The sequence below is a fragment of the Dromaius novaehollandiae genome, chromosome 6, assembly GCF_036370855.1.
Source record: "Dromaius novaehollandiae isolate bDroNov1 chromosome 6, bDroNov1.hap1, whole genome shotgun sequence".
Taxonomy (NCBI): domain Eukaryota; kingdom Metazoa; phylum Chordata; class Aves; order Casuariiformes; family Dromaiidae; genus Dromaius; species Dromaius novaehollandiae.
In genome coordinates this window covers 31,921,991-31,941,779 of record NC_088103.1, presented here as the reverse complement: position 1 = coordinate 31,941,779, position 19,789 = coordinate 31,921,991, and the positions used below count along the sequence as shown (strand labels likewise).

Sequence of the window (19,789 nt, the reverse complement as noted above, 5' to 3'; positions counted from 1 at the left end):
CACGCTCCCCACCTCTGCCCTTCCCGTGGTGGCTGCGATTTTAACATTGTAATCCCACAGCTCATCTCAAAAACACTACTTTCACCAATTTTCTTCCAATCAATCAAAATTTCTCATTTTTATTGCCTGATTTCCTAGCATGAGTGCACACACAGTCAGAGGTTTTCTCCCTGCCCCATTCTGGAATGGGCTAAGAGGAACCCGGCTTAACCCATGAAGACCAGATCCAACAGGATTCACGTCCATCAGGCCCAGGCCTGGCAGCTCCCTCCAGAGGGGCCGCATTTCCCCCCAGCTCTGCTCGTCACGGCTCACCTGCCAGCATCCCCCGTCACCGCCGTGCTCCCGCGGTGCGACACGGCGCGGCCCTTGCAGGGTGACCGGCGGGAGGGCAGCTAACACCATTTGAAGAGGGGACTGCTCTCCATCAGCAGCTATGGGTGAAGCTGGACACCCCACACCACAGCCGCAACCGGACAGTCCCCTCCGGCTCCATGTCTGCGACTCCTTTAGAGGGAAGGTGAGTCACAGAAAACAGCTTCAAGAGGAGCAGCGGCAGAAGCACCAGCTCCCAGCTTGAGCCCAAACAGCCTCAGGACTGAGGACAACCCCTTACGTAGGCTCGCACGCACAAATCTCCGATGGGAGCTGCACCCACCAGCGGGAAGAGCCCAGCCCTGGGCTCACAGCTCAGCACAGTCAAGCAGTGACTCAGGACAAAACAAACCAGCTGCAAATATTTGAAGAATGTGAACGCCAGGAGGGGAGGAGTTACTTCTTACCAAGAGAGGAGAGGGGATGAAACTAGGGCAGGGAATAATTAAACTGAGTGAAAGGCTAAACTCTCTGCCAAGAAGGAACTGGTGCGGCAAAAACTCTCACTCTGGACATAGTATCACTGCTAGGAAAGGGCACTGGATGAAAATCAGCCCATAACAGAACATACTATCTTGCTCCAAAAGCAACAAGCTGAATACATTCAGGGGCTCATAGTTCCTGAGGTGGAAACAGGAGGAGCAGCAGAGAAGTGCCATGGTAAAAGAGGACCTCAGTCCAAGGAAGTGAATGTAGCCACAGGCCTTGGCAGAGTCCTGTGACCAAGTCCTGTGAAGATAAATCCAGAAAACCATAAAAGTGAGCTCAGCTCTCATGTCTGGTAAGGAGATATAAAGCAGAGAGCAGGCAACATTTGCTCAAGGAGTTGTACCTACCCACTGAAGAAGAGGTGATGGCTACAGCCCAGAGAAGGAGCTAGTGTATGAACAAGACCAGCCAGCATAGGCCATCCAAACCTAGATGTCAGTCCTTGAGACAGATGAGAAATTCAGCAGCAGCTCATCACAAACAGATGCAGCTTGTGGAGAAGGACACTTTCAAGAATATGGATATTGCAACACAAGGAGATGTTGAACGAGAACAGAACGGGGTCTTTATCCAGGGTCAATGGAATAGGACAACTGCCTGAGAAGATCTCCAACACATTTCCGGCAGAGTCTGCTGGCTCCCCACTGTGACCTTTGAGGTCCTACTGAAGCATGTATGTGGATTTGACCACACTGAAAAGCTTAGCTGCTCTGCCAGGCTCCCCTTTGGCAGGGCTGGGCTCCAAAATGCAGCAAACCAAACATCCAAGCTTGGAAAATGGCAGGGACCCTCACCAGACACTCACCTGTGAACAAAGATGAAAAGCCCAGGGATGGACAGCAGTACACAGGGTCTTTCTGGGAGATCTCCCTGCCTTTTGTCTCCATCAGGTACCTGCCTGTCTTCGCCATAAAGGTAGATGGGACCGGTATGCCTTTCGGCCAAGCTCCCATACCTCACAGGGCAGTGGTAGCCCAGAAGCAGGTCGCAGCATGGGAACCAAGGCGGTGCTGCAAGACCCAGACAAACCGCAAGGATGATCCCTTGCCTGCCATGCTCTTACAACGGGGACAGAGCAACTGTGGCAGAGGGAGATCAGAAAAACCCCATTAAGTGCTCGTTGGGGACATCCCTGTGATAGGTAATAACCACCATTGCCCCAGCAGGCTGCAGTTGTCCAGGAACCAACACAACTCTACTACAATCAGTATGAACAGAGGACAGTCCCAACCAGCAACACAGAAGAAAGCAAAGTAATATGATGGACTACATAGAGCTAATTTTCCACAGTTGAGGAAAAGTATCAAAAAAAATTATTGTGATCAAAAATATTGATAAAAAAGTGGAATGAAAACTGGAAGGTCTTTAGAAGGATGTTTTAAATAGATAATTCAAAAAACATGATTATGCGATCAGGAAAGAGAACAATAAGGAAATACATAAATGAGTGAATGTAGAAAAACAGATAACAGACACCAGGAACTACGAAGTATATAAAAATAAGAAGAGAAGACAGATACCAAGGGAAAAAAAATGGATGGCAGAACTAAGAATTCAGTTTTTGTTTTTTAAATGAGAAAGTGAAATGCTACTTTATAATACAATTGTATTTCCACCCAGAATATAAGAAAAACCTTTCAGTAATGTAATCCCATGAGTAAGCAGTGGTAGTAAAATTCTTAATAAGTTTGGCAAAAAGGCAAGAGTGTACAATAAATATTCTGTTTCTCTCCATCTAAAGAGCAGAAACAAGACCTTGCTAACTTGCACCTCAAAAAACACTGTCAGCGGAGAATATCTAGAAAAGGGAGCATTTCTAATGAGATTCACCAGGGACTGTATTTAAAGTTGATCCTATATAACACTTTAAAAGTAAATGCAAAATCACTGCTGTTATGCAGAGAACTGAACATCGACTCAATAGAATTGCAAATAAGGATGGGGCACATTAGTCACTAACTGATCCAAGACATTCTGAATAACATGGAGTTACTCAAACAAAACAGGTTTAGTTCAGATGAACACATTAATGTGATCCTGGGAACAAGAAATGCGGCCATACACAGGACCGTATCCTGGAGAATAATGATTCTGCTCAGGTTGGCTAAAACTCAGCCTGAGTGCCCAGAGCATTGCTGAGGCAAAAAGTGCTTTTTTTTTTTTTTTTTTTTTGCTGAGGTGAAAATGCGGTCCTTGGACAGGGACTGGGAATGTACAAAGGTGCTGTATAAGTGAGTGCTGAAACCAGTACCAGAATGCCTCATGCAGCTCTAAAGCCTGCTATTTTAAAAGAATACGAACTGAAAAATGGGTGAGTATCAGGAAAAATAAACATTTAAAGGTCTTGCTGTGAGTCTTTGCCATGAGTATCTTAAGACTTTAACCATTACGAAGAACTGAAGATGGAAAAATTACTGAATTACAGTTCCTGTCTGAGAAGAAAATACCATGAACTAAAAAGCTCTGGTTTGGCAGAGAAAGGCTGGGGTTCAAAGCTGAAATGCAACCTAGTAGCCTATAAAACATTTAAGGTTGCTGTGACTAAACAGCAAAACTATGACAGGTGACTTCTCCTGCTGTTGATGCGTTAGGCAGACTGAGCATCCTCTCGGAAGAGATGCTCTGACCAAATGGCTGTCACTGGACTTCACTGCAGAGAGATCAGTACGAAGTGTGATAGTGTAATGACCCTGCTCACATCACCTCTAATTGGGCTTTCAAGCCTTAAATTCTGCTAGCCCACGGAAAGGAGGAGGAACCTGGGAGAGGAGCAGACAGCATTATAGAAGGACCCTGCAGCACATGGATGAAAAACAGAGAAGACTTTTTCCTACCAGCTGGACAGAAGAGTGTCTGCTGCCAAGTGCTGTGGGAGAACTTTTGGGAAGGCTCCCAGGTGTTTGTGGGTCTTACATCAGGGCAGCATAGCTTTCTGTAGTAGAAAAGCTGTATTTCCCGAAGCAGGGTGCTCCTGCTGCAGCACTGTGGCCTGGCAGGGCAGGAGAAGGAGGAACATAACGGGGAATTTCATCCAGAAACAGGCCACAAGACAGACAGACAGACAGACAAAACTATGCCTGCCTGGGGCCTCCCCCTGCCACCGGCTCCGAGCCCCGAACTTGCAGCCCCAGGCCCCTGCGTAAGAAGATTTGAGGTCTCCCTTCCAGCTGGTGGCAGTGCTCTCGCCCAGTGCACCCCTGCCCCAGCAGCTCGTGCAGCCGCCACTGCAGCCCTGAGCCTGCCGCAGCGGCGAGAAACCAAGCGCCTCGCTCCCCCGGCCACAAGCACTAGTGAACAGCGAGTCCCATTCAGCACCACGGGTGCTGCACCGCAGCCTGTCCTCCCTCCTCTTGCAAAAACTGGGCAGGTCAGCACTTCTCCATGTGAGCTGCAGGCAGCGGGACCAATAGTGGAGGTGGGCGTACGGTCTCCCCCGGCCCGGTGTGCAGCCCTTTGTGCAGCTTCTCCAGATGTGGTTCCCACAGCCCCAAGCTGAGCCAGTCCCTGCCCCGTTTCCAGTCTCTCGAGGCCTTGTGGGTTGTTTCTCTCCTCGCTCTGCTCCTGGCTCCTCCTAGCTTTCGCTGCTGCCCTTTGAACATCCTGGCACAACAAACCCTCTCCCTTCCCCTGCCCTGGGGACGCAGCGGAGCAAAGTCCCACCCCACCGGGGCAGCCTGAGCGTGCAGAAATGCAGCCAGCAGAGCTTGCTCGATCAAATACCTCCAGAGAACAGACTTCACGCTGTCTAAGCCGACAGGCAGCCACAGCCTGCAGCCCTGCTACCTCTTTGGCTGCGGTACATCACTGCTATTTCCCTCAGAGAGTTCGCAGGCAGGTGCATGACACTGACACTAGAAGAAAGGGCACAACAGCAAACAGCTCCTTGGGCATGCAGGCCTGTCCAACAGCAAGGCTAGTTCACCAAGAACAGCTCCTTCGCTCCCTCTCCCCGAGCCCCAGCCAGCTCGCTGCCTCTTCCCCAACTCCTACTAATATCCTTGCAACCACGAGCGACACCCCACAAAGTTGTTGCAGCCAACTCCATCACAGCCAGGGAATTAACAGGACAACTCAGCCCATGCTACAACTGCACAAACCCTCCAGCTTGGTATCTCTCCAGCTCCAGGGCCCATGTGATTGGACTGGGGACTGAGGAGAGGCTCAGGGATCCAGAATACAGGGTTTGCAGCTACTGTAGCAAGGGCAATTCAGATCACAAGGACCACCACAGTATTGAGGAGACTGGCGATGCAAGAGACACCATTCCCACCTGCGACAGTCCCTGTGCAGGTGCCAGAATGCCGGCCCTGATGTCCTGGTCTTGTGCAATTACACAAAACAGTACTTGATCTCCATATATTTCCAAGTGCTATAACAACCTCCCCAGTTTCCTGCTTCATGCTGCTTTAAACAGCTGCCATACTCACCCACCTCTGGAGGGTTAGATGGTAACAGCAAGGGAACTGGTTCTTATACACAGTTGATGGATGCAGCTCAGCACCCATTTACAACAGGTTATAAAAGCAAAACGAGCAAGCCAGACACCCCATATGAACCTCCTCTGGGCCCCGACATGGCAGACAAAGCAGGGCCACAGGTTTTGGTAAGGAACACACCTTGGAGGTGCTTGGGGCACAGCAGGGCTAGCAAGCAAAGGACGGCAGTGAGCCTGGGGACGGTGCCCCTCAGTGCGTCCTGCCCATCTGGACCTCTGCAAAACAGGGGCAAGAAGCCTTGCAGGGCAGTTAGGTGACTGTATAGAGAGGTAACTACGATGATGCTTACTTCAGTAAGCCCCAAGGTTCCTTGCAAGAGCTCTGCTGTGCCAGCTGCCCGTCTGAGCAAGAGGGCCAGACCCTGGGCTCTCCTGCTAGAGCAGGGCAAAGGAACACCCAAGACCACGTCGCTGGCAACTCGCAAGCATTTCTCTGCATACCTCGTTTCTCCTTCCTGGTCCGCACAAACTCGGAGTGCCTCAGGGCGCTGGGAGCCGTCCGCCTGTAGAAGCTGTTTCGCTGCAGCAAGCGGCTGCCGCCGCCTGCCTTCGCTGCCTCCTGCTCCCACACCTGGCTCCAGTCGGGACGGCCTGTGCGAACCCTCGCACCATCTGCTCCGCAGCCACCCCGTGCCCATGCTGCCTGCCCCGGGGCTGCTCCTTCCAGCTCCCCCCGGCCCTCATATTGCACATCCCACATCTCCAACTCTGCGTGACAGATGTCTGACTCTGGGCTCACACTACCATCTCCTGAGGACCAGGCTGCACATGCAGGAGCTTCAAAACTTGCAACCAGATTGCTGTGGTCCATGACATGGCTCTTGAGCTGCCCGTGCTGCCCAAAGTATTCGTCTACATCTCTGAGATCTATATACCACCTTCCCCCCTCCCTATATGCCCCAGGGTCTCCCTCCTCTCTATTCCACCTTTCCTCCTCCCTATGTACTCCACGGACTCCATCCTCCCTATACTGCCTTCCCCCCTCCCTGGACTCCCCAGAGCCTCTCTCCTCCCTATATCGCGTATCCCCCTCCCTGTAACGTCTTCTGTCCTCGCTATAGTCCCTAGGATCTCTGTCCTTGCTATACCACCTTCTCCCCTCCCTGTACTCCCTGGGGCCTCCATCCTCTCTATAGCGCCTTCCCCCTTCCCTATACCTCCTAGGGCTCCTGTCCTCTCCATGCCACCTTCCCCCCTCCCTGTACTCTCCAGGTGCGCTCTCCTCTCTGTACCACCCCTCTATCCCAGAATTGCACTCCCTATATTGAATACCCTCCCTCTCATACACCCCCCAGTTTCTGCCCTCTGTATCCTGGCTGTCACCACCCTCTGCTCTCCTGCAGTCCATGTACTGGATACCTCCCTTCCAGAAACCTTCCCTGCCCCCATCCGTGCTCCACCGGTCCACAGAGCTGCTCTCCCCTCTTCCGTCACCGGCCCAGTCTCTGTCCACTCCTCTGCAGGCCGTGTGCTGCCTCTCGGCTCTCGATCCGTCATTCCTGCGAGCCCGGCCGCGCAGCACGCTCACCCCACCAACGTCCTCTCTCCTCACAGCACCACAGTCCTCGTATTCCCAGCTGAGCAGCCGCGGCTCCTGCCTCGGATCTCCATGTTTTGCCCCGGGGTAACTGCACATAGTCCTTCCAGGGTGCAGCAGAGGTGCCGACCCCCTTCGCCGCCTGGTCGCAGAGACCCAGCCCAGCCTGACCCCACTTCTCCCCTCCGCTCCAGCGCTCGTCCTGCGGGAAATGCAGGCGCCACTTCCTGAAACTGGGGAGCGAGGGTACGACGCGCCTGCCCAGTCGCCGCGAGCCTTGACCTCCTCCACCTGCTGCCCAAAGTAATCAGTAACCAGCTCTGGGGAGGGAGGCTGTGGGCCGGGCAGGCTCTCACCGCCCAAACCGGCTCCACGGCTTTGCCGCACAGCCTCTCCGCAGCTTTGCTGCTCAAAGGCAGGGAAAAGGAGCGCACTGGAGCATGAGGAGGCTGTGCCCCAAGACCAACAACCCCAGGGAAGGGAAAGAGGCACCTGAGACCAGGGAAGCCGCAGACCAGGTACTGGATACCAGAACACCTTCCCCCGCCTTCGCACGCCTGCTGCCGCTGGCAGCGGTGAGCATGAAGCCTGAACTCGTCAGTCTAGCAGAGCTTGGGCTCTGCTCCACACCTTGCTGGGGAAAGCAAGGCCTTTGGGCAGCTGATGTTACTGGGGCACAGCCGTAACGCGCTCTCTCTGCACGGCAGAGCATCACTGAGCAGTGCCCATAGCGTGAGGGCTGCCCCCTTCCCTGCTCTAGGGCAAATGACCGAGGCATCTGCTGACAGGAATGCACTTGGTGGGACGACCTGGGTTACTGAGCCTGGTCACCAACAATCATGCACAATCACATATTAGAAGTTTCCAGGAGGTTTTAGAAACACACACTCCAGAAACTCCTCTCATTACAAGCCATAAAGTGTCCTCAGTTTTCCGTGATAGACTCAGGTGCTATAGTGAGAAACCAAGAGACGACCACAATGTGCTCCAGAGAGAAAGCAGGAGAGTCCATGGAGACCATTCACGTCTCCGGTTCTTGCAACATTTGTCAGTGCGCACCACCAACTCTCCCAGCTGGTAGAAGACAAGAACAAAGCCAACGGACCCTGCCACTCCAACCACAGGAGGGCAAGGACGAATTCCTGCCCCAGTGTGGTAATAAGCTAAACTCAAAATGGATGAGCAAGACAGGCCAAAGAAGCAACCCACAGATTTCAAACATACACAGCGATGAATGTGCACTTTCTGCTTGTCCTTTAGCTCCTCAATGGGCACGCAGAAGGGCTGGGCTCTGCCAGGACTTCTCCACAGCCCTACTTTGGCTGCTGGTCAAAGCTTCGTAAAAGCTTTTTTCCCTCCAGTATGCCTCCACGTCCCACTAACTGCAGCACGGCAGAGGGTCACATCTGCTGCTGGGTTTCTTAGGCATGATGCAGTAAATACGTCTCCAGCCGAGCCAATGCAACACCGCATTAGTGACCTCACCCACTGCACTAAAACTGGGCCAGCAAGTCTGAGACATGCCCTACAGCCACATTTGGATGTTGCAGGAAGGGTCCGCTCTCAGACCCAAAGGGACTTTCTTCTGCGATTCCTCTGGCAGGACAGAACTTGGGTAGGACAGATAGTTGTCATAGGACCAGGCAGGCTACTTCTAAATCCTCAGGTCCCCTGAAGTGATGAAAAATCCCCTAGGACTACTAATGGGATAACAAGATGGGTAGGATGCCTCAGGACAGTGCAATAGTTCCTGGATAAAACTGCCAGTTTCTGTGACCAACAGGGCATAGATTCAGCAGGATCTGTCCTCTGTCAGAATGCAGTGGGACAGTGGCAGATGTTTCCCAGCAAAAGACATCCCATCCTTTTGGAAAATTTTCCTTGAGATCCAGCCTAGATTTTCCTCTTCCTAATTTCAGGTTATTTCCTCTAGCCTCAAATCTTCAAAGCATCTCTCTCACACCCCACTGATGTGGAGGCTGTTTGTTACCCTGTTTCTCTAGTTTCCCCAGTGCACTGATATCATCATTCATTCCCATGTGCTCTGCATCAGACAAATCTAAATCCTGCAGCAAAGTGCCTGGGCTCTACAGTCCTGTTTAAGTAGTGGGAGGATGGAGGCAATGAAGTCAGAGTGAGTAATCCCAAGTCAGGAGTTGACATTTCACTCCACCTCCCGCATGCAGTGCCTACATTTCCTGCATATCGTGGGCTTTGATGACAGAACCGCACTGTAAGAGCTCCTTGGAGAAGCTGGGGAAGGGACTGTGGGAGACTTACGTGGTCCCATGTCTCCACTTTGCCTATTGTATTATCAGCTATAAAGTAGTTAACAGCACTGATCTTTATATCACACCTTTGGGTTTCTGAGCCCATATGTGCTGACAGAAACAAAGCAAATCTCTCCTCCCTGAGTAATTCTTCTGGGCTGCATGAACTAATGTCATAGCTTCGGCTACAGTCATGTTGCAATTTAAAGACCTTTGTTGCTGTTACAGGCAGCATGGAGTCATTTTTCCAACAGCGGCTGAAATTCTGGATTCCAAAGAGTGGAAAACACGCAGGGACATTTTTTACTTTTTACCCATTAACCCGTCCCACTTCCAGGCCTGGTTCAGTGCCCTTCTGTGCACACCCTCTGATTCGACTGGCAAGTTCCAAAAGCTCCATATCGCCCCTGGAGCAGGAACCACCAGCAAACCTAGCACCCTCCCAAGCTGGGAGCTGTCACTCCACAGACATCAGCTAAGATTTTTACTGCAGAAGTGACCACAAGCCAAGCCACTCTGAAGCTACCACTCATTTCCCTACAGCTAAGAGGGGATGAGGCAGGGAGGTTAAAACACAGCAGTTGCACTGCTATTGCTTGAGACAGATGAAACACTGTAAATGGAACAGATGAGGGCTCCAGATGCACAGCAGGGCTGGAAGGTGAGACTGGAGAGGCGGAATGAAAAGAGGGAGTGGGGGAGGCCAGGGCTGAGGGATGCCCAAAGAATGATGCTGTGATTCTCCAAGGCAAAACCATGAAGATTTGCACTGCAACGATGCCAACAAAAACAACCAAAAGCAAGAATCAAAGTACAAAAGAAAGGACTGGCTCCAGTTGTGCCTGTACATGGTAGGGACCAGTTGTCTACCTAAAGCACCCCTATCCCAGGCTGCTGCAGACTCACCTCTCAGCTCCTGCAGCTCCACGCGGAGGCTCTCAATGTTGGAGTCACAGAAATCAAGGTTTTCCAGGGTCTCTGCTCTCACCAGCTCGTCCTGCTGTTCTTCCAGCATCAAGCTCAGCTCAGCTCGGGTCTTGCCATAGGCCTCCAGGTCTCGCTCCACCTCTCCAATCCTTGTCAGCAGAATGGAGCGTGGGGAAGCTGACTCTGCCCAAGGTGCATCGTCACGGCCTTCCTCCGCACGCTGTTCCTGGCTGCTGGGCTGAAGCTGCGGAGGGGCCACGTTCCTCCGCTGACTGCTTGACGGAGGCCGCGGTGCAGGCCGGGAGGGCTTCACCGAGAATGACAGAGACCTGCCTTTGGGAACCTGGCCACCCGGCACATGCCCAGGGGTTGTTGCAAGGGTGCTGGGCCGAGGTGGGGGTGGCCTCAGTACCTTCCTTCTCTCTGTCTGCCTGGAGTGAGGGGCACACTCAGGAGACCCACGAACAATGTCCTTCTCAGAGCTGTAGTCCAAGATAGAGAAGTGGCGGGAGACTTTGTCCTGCTCGGCACCGGTACTCGACAGACTCTTCTCAAACTGTGCCAGCTGCTCTGTCAGTTTGGAGTCAAGGTCTGTGCAGCCGTCTCCCTGCACCGCAAGCGGGGAGCATTCCCCCCAGCTCCCAGAACACGTGTCTGGGCCCACGTGGGCACTGCCCAAGTTGGAGGAAAAGGATTTGGACTTCTCCTGTTGACCATCCACCCAACTGTCAAGGCCCTGGGCACTGCTCTGGTTCTCCTTGGGCTCTGCTGCCGCCCAGCTGTTAGGAGAAATCACCTTGCTCCTGCAGGTATCTGGGGGTGAACAGGGAGATCGTGGGGGCACAGTGGGACTGTCTCCATCATGTTCAGGCAGGGCATGAGTTCCTGAATTTCCTGGGGAGACTGATATGGTACCCCCAGGCTCCAAAACATCTGCTTGGCCAGGCGTGCTGCTCTGCTGGGGAGGCAGCTGAGCAGAGGGGAGAAGGCCATTGACTGTGTTTGTGCAGCCAAAAGGGAGGGAGTCCGCTGTGTCTTTGGGAAGCGGCTCTTGGAGTCCTGTGTCGGGAAAGGCCTGACTCTTTTCCAAATCACTGCCTAGAGGACCCTCTGTCCTCTCTGCTGTGTGAGACAGAACAGTGTCAGGCTCTGGGTGCAAAACTGAGCCATCGTCCATTTCCCTGCCATCTTTCCCTGGCAAAAGAAGAGCTTTGGAGCAGGTGCTTTCTGGGTCCTGATGGATGGTCACTCCACAGCTGCCTCCACCCTGGGGATCCCCAGCACCCCCCTTTTCCCTGCAGGGATCAGAGGCTTCCAGCCTCACAAATCTGTGTGGAAAGATGCCGCGTTTCCCTCTCAGCTCCCCCTCCAGCCAGCCATCCTCCAGAATCCCTATGATCCGAATCCTGTCACCCACATCAAAATCCAGTTCCTTGGACTCCAGGGCTTGGAACTGATAGAGGGCAACACCGTAGGTGCTCCCTGGCTCCTGCCCCTCATCTTCTCTGCTCTCCTCCTCCTTGGGGGGCACCTCCACTGTCCCATTGGTGGCACAAGGTCCCATGGGCTCTGGATCCTCTGAGGTTCCTGCCGTTCTCAAAGGACTAAGCAGCTCCACAAAGCCCTCTGGAAAAATGCCCCTGTGGCCTCTGAGCTCCCCCTCAAACCAGCCAGGCTCCGGGATGCCAACAATGTTGATCACATCCCCTTCCCTGAAGTCCAGCTCCTCTTCTAGCTGGGCAGAGAGGTCCATCAGGGCTCGGGCTTGGCCCAGTGAGTAGGCAGGCACCTCCAGGAGAGCACTCTGGGATAGCTGATGGCTCCGAATTGAAAGGCACAGCTCCCGCACACATGATGAGGGGAAAAAGCCCTTGGAACCCCAGCTGCTTCGGCCCTGGAGCCAGCTGGAGGCCAGGGAGCCCCCCAGGATCACCAGGTCTCCTGCAGGGAATGAGACACATCAGGTCAAAGACTTTCCTCCATGGTTGCTTCTCACATCTTATTCCTGCCTCTCCATGTCCTTGGCTGTGGATAAAGCCTGGCACTCTGCACAGAAAGCAGTGTGTGCTAGGGATGCACAAGAGCATGGATTGGAGGCAAGGAATGAAGCATCATCAGCCTCATACATACACAAGTCCCCTGGTGGATGTGACATGCCCCATGTCATGAAATATTAGGAAATACCCTTCTCTCTCCTTCCATGCTAGGGAGGGTGCTGTGACTAGGTCCACCATATGCTTCTGGAAGGACAAGTGGGGATTACAGGGTGCAAAGCAACAGAAAGGGAACAAAGATTACCTCTCTGCAATGACAAGCTCCCTGGCTCTTGAGATGTGAAGTCACTGGTACAAACAAACAGTTTTTCTCCCTGCTTCAAAGGGGGAATATCCACAGGCTCCACAAAGCTGCTAGGAAACTGCCCTAAAATGAGAAGCAGTTGTCAGCAATTAAGCTTTTCTGTAGCCCACCACCACTCCCTCCGCCCTCCTTCCAGATCTTGGGATCTGTTCTTCCTGCCAAAGGAGGAAGCTACTCAAGGTGCCTCAATAGCATGGTGGAAGAATAGGTTTGGGACTCAGGAACTCCTGACGTTTTTAAATGCTTAAGAGCTAGAAGAGAACAAAAAGCGTTGTGCCCTAGGCTCACACCAGGCAACCAATGGACTATGTTCATTACCAGGACTGTGCCGCCAGCACACAGTTTCTGGGAACAGACTTACTAGTTTTCTTCACTTTCACTGCTTGTTTCCCAATTTAGGGGGCAAGATCAGGACTGTGATATCCAGAAGTGCTGGACCACAGACCAGTGTCTTGTGACTGGGCAGATCCACCTTGGGTTCCCCACACTCTAAGGCACAGCCCACACAGAGCCTCAACACAGAATTTGGGCTGCCACACTTGGGAAGGCCACGTCTGTGAGTCACAGGCTCTGTTACAGCTGCGTCACTGCTGAGATTCCAGTGTCCTTCCCTGTTTTATCACCTCTGTGCAGCTATTTCACCCAGTGCTGCTGTTGGATGCACAGCTATTCTGAGCAGGTCACTGCCAGAAAGGACAGTGCACACTTGTCGGCATTTTATTCAGCTACCAATTTCAGTCCCCAGAGCACTGGAGCTGGCAGAGCCCACTGCAAAGGCCACTACAAATATCATTCCAGTCTTTTGTAAATTGTGGCAAGGAGGAATGATGGAGTATGGGATAGTAGCATTTCCAGCGTTCACTCATTATGTCCACTCCAGAAGATGTTCATGTTCTCCAAAGTCCTATACAACCTGGTGATTTTTTTTTCCTCCCTGGAAATACCATACCCCAGAAACCTAGCACTTTCCACTGGCATTAGGCAGTTTGACATCTGTTGTCATTAACTTGTAGGATGACCAACAGCCCACAGGCTTCTCATCTCAGTGGCTCCCTTCACAGGTTTAACCAATTCCACTTCTTTTTCCGTGACTTAAGTTTCGTGCTCTGTACATGGAGATAACCTAGTGCTGTTTGAAAGGAAGTCGCAGAGCTACACTAATTATTCCCCACACAGTGTTAAATACTATTATTGGTAGGCTGCAGCACCTCCATACCTTCTATACAAAAGTGCTACTTTAATCCCCTACAACTTTAGCTTAGAAAACTGTGAAGAAAATTTCAAGAGCTGTTCCAAGAAGAAGCAGGAATACAAGTCGGTATTGAATTAAATGTCATTAAAAATCCTGTTTGACTTCTGCATGTCTCTTTCTCTTCAAGCTGTGATACACATCTGCTTATTGCTCCTCCATAGCTTCATCTTCTTGAGAACAAGCACATCAACTATGTTGGGAGACAAAACTGAGGTGAAATAGCTACTGGCAATTTTTGCAGTAGTAATTTGTGCCCAATGACTTCAGCAGCAGCAGGATCAGGTGCTCATTCAATGCCACTTATCAGCTATGTGGAGAACAGGAGAAGAGTTCTCCTCTCCACCTTTGCTCCTGTCCATCTTTGCTTTACCCAGGAGACAGGCGCCTGACAGCCCACAGCTGCTAGCAAGCCCAGACCGCTGCTCCAATAGCAGCCGTATCTCCATGGCTAGGGATGAAACTGCAGTCCCGCTCTCATGCTGAGGAGAGAGTCAGGCGTATGCTTTGAAGTGGCCTGTTTTTCATCTCTCTGAGAGCTCACACATCCTCTCAACATTGTTATTACGATGAAGAAGAGCTGCTTAAAAAAGGACTACAAGACCCTTTAAGTGATTCATTAAGAGCATTTTTGCTGCTTCAGAAGTTTCTAATACCCCTCCAAAAGTTTAACAGTCTTGCACTCTACTCCAGCCATGCACATATTGGTGGCAGCTTGTGCAGGAATGTTTTAAAGCAGAAAGGCGGAAGCGGGCTGCGTTAGAGGGCTCTGGGAGGGACATTGGTTCTGTCGCTGCATCTCCCACTGACTTGACCTGACAGGGTCACTTGGCGCTTCCACTCTCTGTGCATCTGTTTCCTCTCTCCCCCTGCCACAGCAGGTCAGCATATAAACTAGCCAGGAAATGGGCTGTCCCACCGCAGAGGATGGAGCACCTAGTATCACAAAGCTCTAATCTCCTTGAGAACTGACATACTTCTCTCAAAACAACAACAAGCAAGAGCTATCTGCATGCTCGATGCAAAGCTGGCAGGAGATGGGCGACAGGGAATCTGCACCTTCAGTCCCAAGCAAAGTCCAGTGAAAGGTTTAGTAAAACCAATCTGCTCCTGCACTCCCCCCTAGAACAGCACTGGCCAAGGGAAGGTGCGCAGATGGGGTGATCAGCTGGGCACTAATCAGCGTGCGTCTGTGTACCCAGGTGCTAGCACTTCCAGCTCTTACCTGTGACGCCTTCCTTTTTTCCAAGGAGCCAGAACTCGTCCACCACGGCCAGCACCTCGATGACATCTCCCACAAACAGGGGCAGCTCCTCCGAGACGCTGGGACAGAAGTCAAAGACTGCTCGCACCACGGAGCCAGCCTCCATTGTGCGAGGTCCAAAGGCAGAGCAGTACCTAAGGCTGAGACACAACAGCAAGTCTGTTATCAACAGGACACACCTGAAATTATCACATACACACTCACAAAGAAAAATCCTCCTCAAGCAAGAGATGCAGGAGTACTTTGAGGTAGTTCCACCCTCAGCTCACTGAAGCCCCTCTCCAGGCTTCAAACTTCATTGTCACAGGGGCCAGGGAACGTCCCCAAGTCCAACCTGCCTTGTCCAACCTGTCCGGATCTCTCTTTTGGGACTTATGTTTGTGCCATCGTGGGGGGAGAAGCAGCAAGAAAATCTGGAAATGATTTCCCGTCAGGAAGGAAGCAAGAGGAGGGGAGGAAGCCCAGCATTTCCCTGACAGGCAGGCGCAGGGCACGGAGCCTGCCAGGGCCCGAGCAGGGCGGGCAGGCAGATCCCCGCACGCGCTGTCTCACCGCACGCACGCCTGCGGGAGAGGCGAAGGCGTCCCGCTCCCCAGCGCCACCGCTCAGGGCACTGCCGGCCGCTGGCTCGCTGTCAGAGCCAGAGGAAACACGCACAAAAGCGGTGTCACCCTTCTGCCCAGCGCAAAGGCACAGGAGAGGCATAAAGTCCTCCGAAGCGAGCTCAACCCGCAACCACCACCTGGGCTGACATTTCTTGATGCAGCTGGGCATGGCCCACCCGAGCCCCTTGCAAGTCCGGAAAAGGACACGCTGACACCAAAAGGAGAAAAATATCCCTGCTAACGAGGTGCAGCAAGCTTCCAGCGAGCAGCTGCCGCCAGGGAAACTTTCTGCTGACGGGACTGCTCTATTCATCGCGCCGGACTCACCTCGCGGGAACAAAGCGGGTCTGTGCGCGGCAGGACCGCTTCCCCAGCAGTCCCTCCCGCCCCCTGCCGTGCCCCACCGCAGCGGGTGGCCGCGGCCGCGCAGCTCCCCCCGGCCCGCAGCCCACGCGGTGCTGCTCGGGCTCACGCCAGCTCCCCGCCTCCCCAGCGCGGGGCTGGGGCACCCAGCGAAGGGCAACGCGCGCAGGAGACCGTGGAGGGGCCGGGATCGGCATGAGCAGGACACCAAGCAGGCAGGTGCGGGGAAGGCTGGCGGCAGGACGCTAACGGGGTCTGCCAACAAAATGGCAGCACTAACGGGAGGCGGCGTATCGCACCCCTCACTGCAGCGCTCCTCAGGGCTGAGACTGAAACCCTGCAGCCTTCAGCAAACCGGTGCCTTCACAGAGACGTCTGCACCGCTCCCCATCAGCCACCCCCAGCCTTGCCCTCCAGACCCCTAACACCAACCGTGGGGCTGCAGAGCCGCTCTGCCCCAGCCGGACTCCTGCCCCTGCCCCTCTGCTGTCCTCTCCGTCATGCCCACTGCTGCCCACCGCCTTACTGCCAGCACGTGAGCTCCTGGGGCACGGGCTCCCCCTTTGCCACTCACATTGTGCTGGCTGTGCAGACAAAGAGCCCGATATCCAGCAGCAGACAGCAATCTGCCACCAAAGAGAGAGGAATGGACTAGAGCAAATCAGGAACACAAAGAGCTGCAGTTCAGGATAGCAGCAACCTACTGAGGCAGAAAGAGCAACAGTGTTAAAAACATGACCATGCAGAGCAGGGAGAAAGATGCAAGAACCATCAGCTAGCCTGGAAATGCTGAAGACAAGGGAGTCGCCAGAGCTGCTCAAGGTGGGGTGGCTGGGGCAGGCTGGCTGCAGGCTCTGACGTGAGCAGGACAGCAGCACGAACAGGCGCGTTGGCAATGGCCCTGTGTAGGCATCTGGGGCTGCTACCACCCCGCAGACAGTCTGTGGGCTTCCTGGCACAAGACACCACTGAGCTCGCTTGTCATATTCTCATATGCAAACTTTGCAGCTCTGGTGGACAAGCAAAAAAAAAAAAAACAAAAAACCCAAAACAGGTGTAATTGCTGCCTCAAGGCATAAGGGGAAGTTTCCCCCGGGGCACACATAGAGTGAGATTTCTTGTGGTTTCCTCTGTCAATGGATGTACCACCAGCATGGGCTGAGGAGTACAAGGATTACAGCATGGGGGCTGCGCATGCAAATCCTGGCTTTGCAGCAGCCATTGTGAGGCTGAGGATACGGCTCTCCCACCGCCTGGGGCTCAGTTCCTTGCCTGTGAAAATAGCACTATCACTTCCTTAACTCACCCAGAGCTCTGGGGATTCATTCATTAAAATGCTCAAGATTTTCAGATGAGACAGAAGATTGAGACGGACAGGCAGGGTCGCAATTGTTCTGCTATGTACCTATTAACTGCATTTATAATAAAACACTGGATCTAATATGTTTGTATGAAAAGCATTCCTTCAGAGCCAGCCCAAGATGCAAGGAAGCTTGAAGTGATTTCTGAAATTGTCAAAAACAAAAAAACCCAAGCACCTCATGTTCTCTCAGTAGTATGGTGAAGAGGGGGACCCCTCCCTGACAAAAGGGTTTCACATGCAGATCAGTGGGAAGGGAAAAGGGAATCTGGAAGCATTACAGACTGACAACAGAAGGAACCTGAAAACATTCTCCATTAACTAAGTGCTTAGTGTCTCAATGAAAACCCTAATCTAACAACGTATTTTTATTTTGCAGGAGCTGCTCCTGACCATGGGAACAAAGAGAGGAAAGGAGTCATGACAGTCACACGGACACAGCAGGGGTGAGAGTCACCTTGCAGGGACGCGAGCGTCAGTGAGCACAGGAGATGCTAAGAGAGGGGGACAAGCGCCAGGCACATACAAACTCTGCTCCAAGATTTCCAGAAATGCCTGATGAGCCCACACTCCTGCCCCCACTCCAGAGATATCAGATACTTCACTTGCACATCCTTGTCTAGAAGTAGAATCGCCCCAAACCGTCTCCTGCCAGCTGGACCAGAAGCAGGGTCCAAGTCAGGCTACAGCTGAGCAGTCCCTTGCCAACCAGGAGGACGAAGCACAAGCCCCTACAGCTGGGGCTGCTGCGGCAACAGCTCCCAGGTCAGTCTGTCCTTTCAAAGTACAGTGCCAGCACTTGGAAAACTGTCCTATTTCAGCAAGGGAGCAGGAAATTCCCCCGAGTACAGGACTGTTTGCTATCCTTTTCTCTCCCTCTGAGTCTAGACAGTATGCCCCTGTATTTGAAGGCAGTGAATCAGTCCTGTGGGGTGTGCTTGTTCCATAACATGATCTGAACACAAAATACTATGTTTTCCAGGATCTGGCCCTTGTTCTACTCCACAGAGCGCTGACTGCAACATTTTTTCCAAACCCCACCTAGAGAAGGAAGCCCCCTAGCATCATCCAGATTGGAAACTTACTGACTCCAAATCTTCAGGCTTAATGGTGGACACAAACCTCATCCAGATCCATTCCAGATCTGCCTGGTGAAAATAAACATCCAGCGACAGCTCACGCACAGGCTCCGGCAGGAAGAGCAGACTGCAGGGAGAGCTGGGCTCCGCCTGCAACCCACGGTGAGTCATGGCTCCTGACTGCTGGCCAAGCACCATCCCCTCTCACCTCCAGGATGGGTAATCCCTCCCTGTCAGGGGGAGGGAGAGCTCGTCCACAACTCCGCAAACACTGGAACTTCACCCTGCCAGAGGTCAGGGCTGCAAATCGCAGCAAAGCTGGAGGAGGACAGAGTTCCTGCCTCCGCCTAGCAGCACAGATCCACATCCAAAGGCGGCCTCACTGTGCACGCATGAAACTGCAGCAAAGCAGTGAACTCGCCCTGCTAAGAACACGCTGTCTCTGTCTCGCTGCCTGATCCCCCACAAACTAGGTAGCATGCTCCAGTCGCCCAACTGCACCCTGTCTGCTTCCGAGCTCTGGGCCTGACACAACCATACTGTGCAGCAAGGCAGGGAGCGAATTCCCAGGGCATGAATCACCCCTCTCAGCCTCCCTGCACGCACGCTTAGCACAATTAGCATTACCTTCATGGAATATAGCCTATCCTATTTTGCCATTAGCTCTGGAGTACTTTGGCCCAGTGGGGGCTGATGAAAGGAGAGATCAGAATGATAGGACAGCTATTAACTCAGCTGCAGTACTATTTCGAGATCTTCAGCACAGACTGGACCACATCACAACAGCCAAGAGAAGGCATTTACACACTGATTTAGACAACTTCTCGTATCCCTCCTCTCACTTTGCAGCTGAAACTGGACAGGGTAAGATGCCTCCAAAAACAGACTCACCAGCACCAGGGTGGTGAATTATTGTCAGCCGCTTGCTCAAAAGGCCATCACTGACATGGAAGCAGACCTACCAAGGACAGTGATATAAGTCTGTGCAGTTTTTGCCTATTTTTGATGGTAAGGATAAGCAAATGGAGTTCCTGTACCTTAGAAACACAGGTCTTGTCATCCCTGTTTTTGCTGAAAGACCTCACAGCAGGGATTTCAAGCACTTAAGAGATATGGCAGTAAAGAGACCATTATAGGTTGATTACAAAAAGTATTAAGAAACCCAGGAACAGGAGAGACCCCGACAGTTCAGAGACAGCTAATCCAGTGGCATACCCAAGTTGTGGATTAGATAAAGAGATAAGGAGCAATAATGGACAGATGCCACTAATTTAGCAGAAAGAGAACCATACTTCACAGGCAGTACCACCACCTGTTTCCCCCAAATAATACTTTTCAGCTTCTACTCACAGGCAGTGTTATTAGAACAACCGATGGTCAGCGTTATAGCATAATTCATCAGCACAGTAACCAAGAAA

At 52.5% G+C, this 19,789-nt stretch overlaps 1 protein-coding gene across 5 annotated transcripts in view; it reads right to left on the bottom strand.

Annotated features, from left to right (window-relative positions):
* Positions 1 to 19,789, bottom strand: part of DNMBP (dynamin binding protein) — a 38,791-nt gene that overhangs the window by 14,553 nt on the left and 4,449 nt on the right. For 3 of the 5 annotated variants that reach the window (XM_064514074.1, XM_064514076.1, XM_064514075.1), the window contains exons 2-4: positions 14,926 to 15,104; positions 12,392 to 12,514; positions 10,073 to 12,034 (exon numbers count right to left, since the gene is read on the bottom strand). In XM_064514074.1, the coding sequence (XP_064370144.1) occupies positions 10,073 to 12,034; positions 12,392 to 12,514; positions 14,926 to 15,070 (2,230 nt within the window). In that variant the 5' untranslated portion in view covers positions 15,071 to 15,104. Of the gene's footprint in view, positions 1 to 10,072; positions 12,035 to 12,391; positions 12,515 to 14,925; positions 15,105 to 18,377; positions 18,622 to 19,789 lie in introns of those variants that run through there. The other 2 variants (XM_026111131.2, XM_026111133.2) reach the window with 2 other exon arrangements.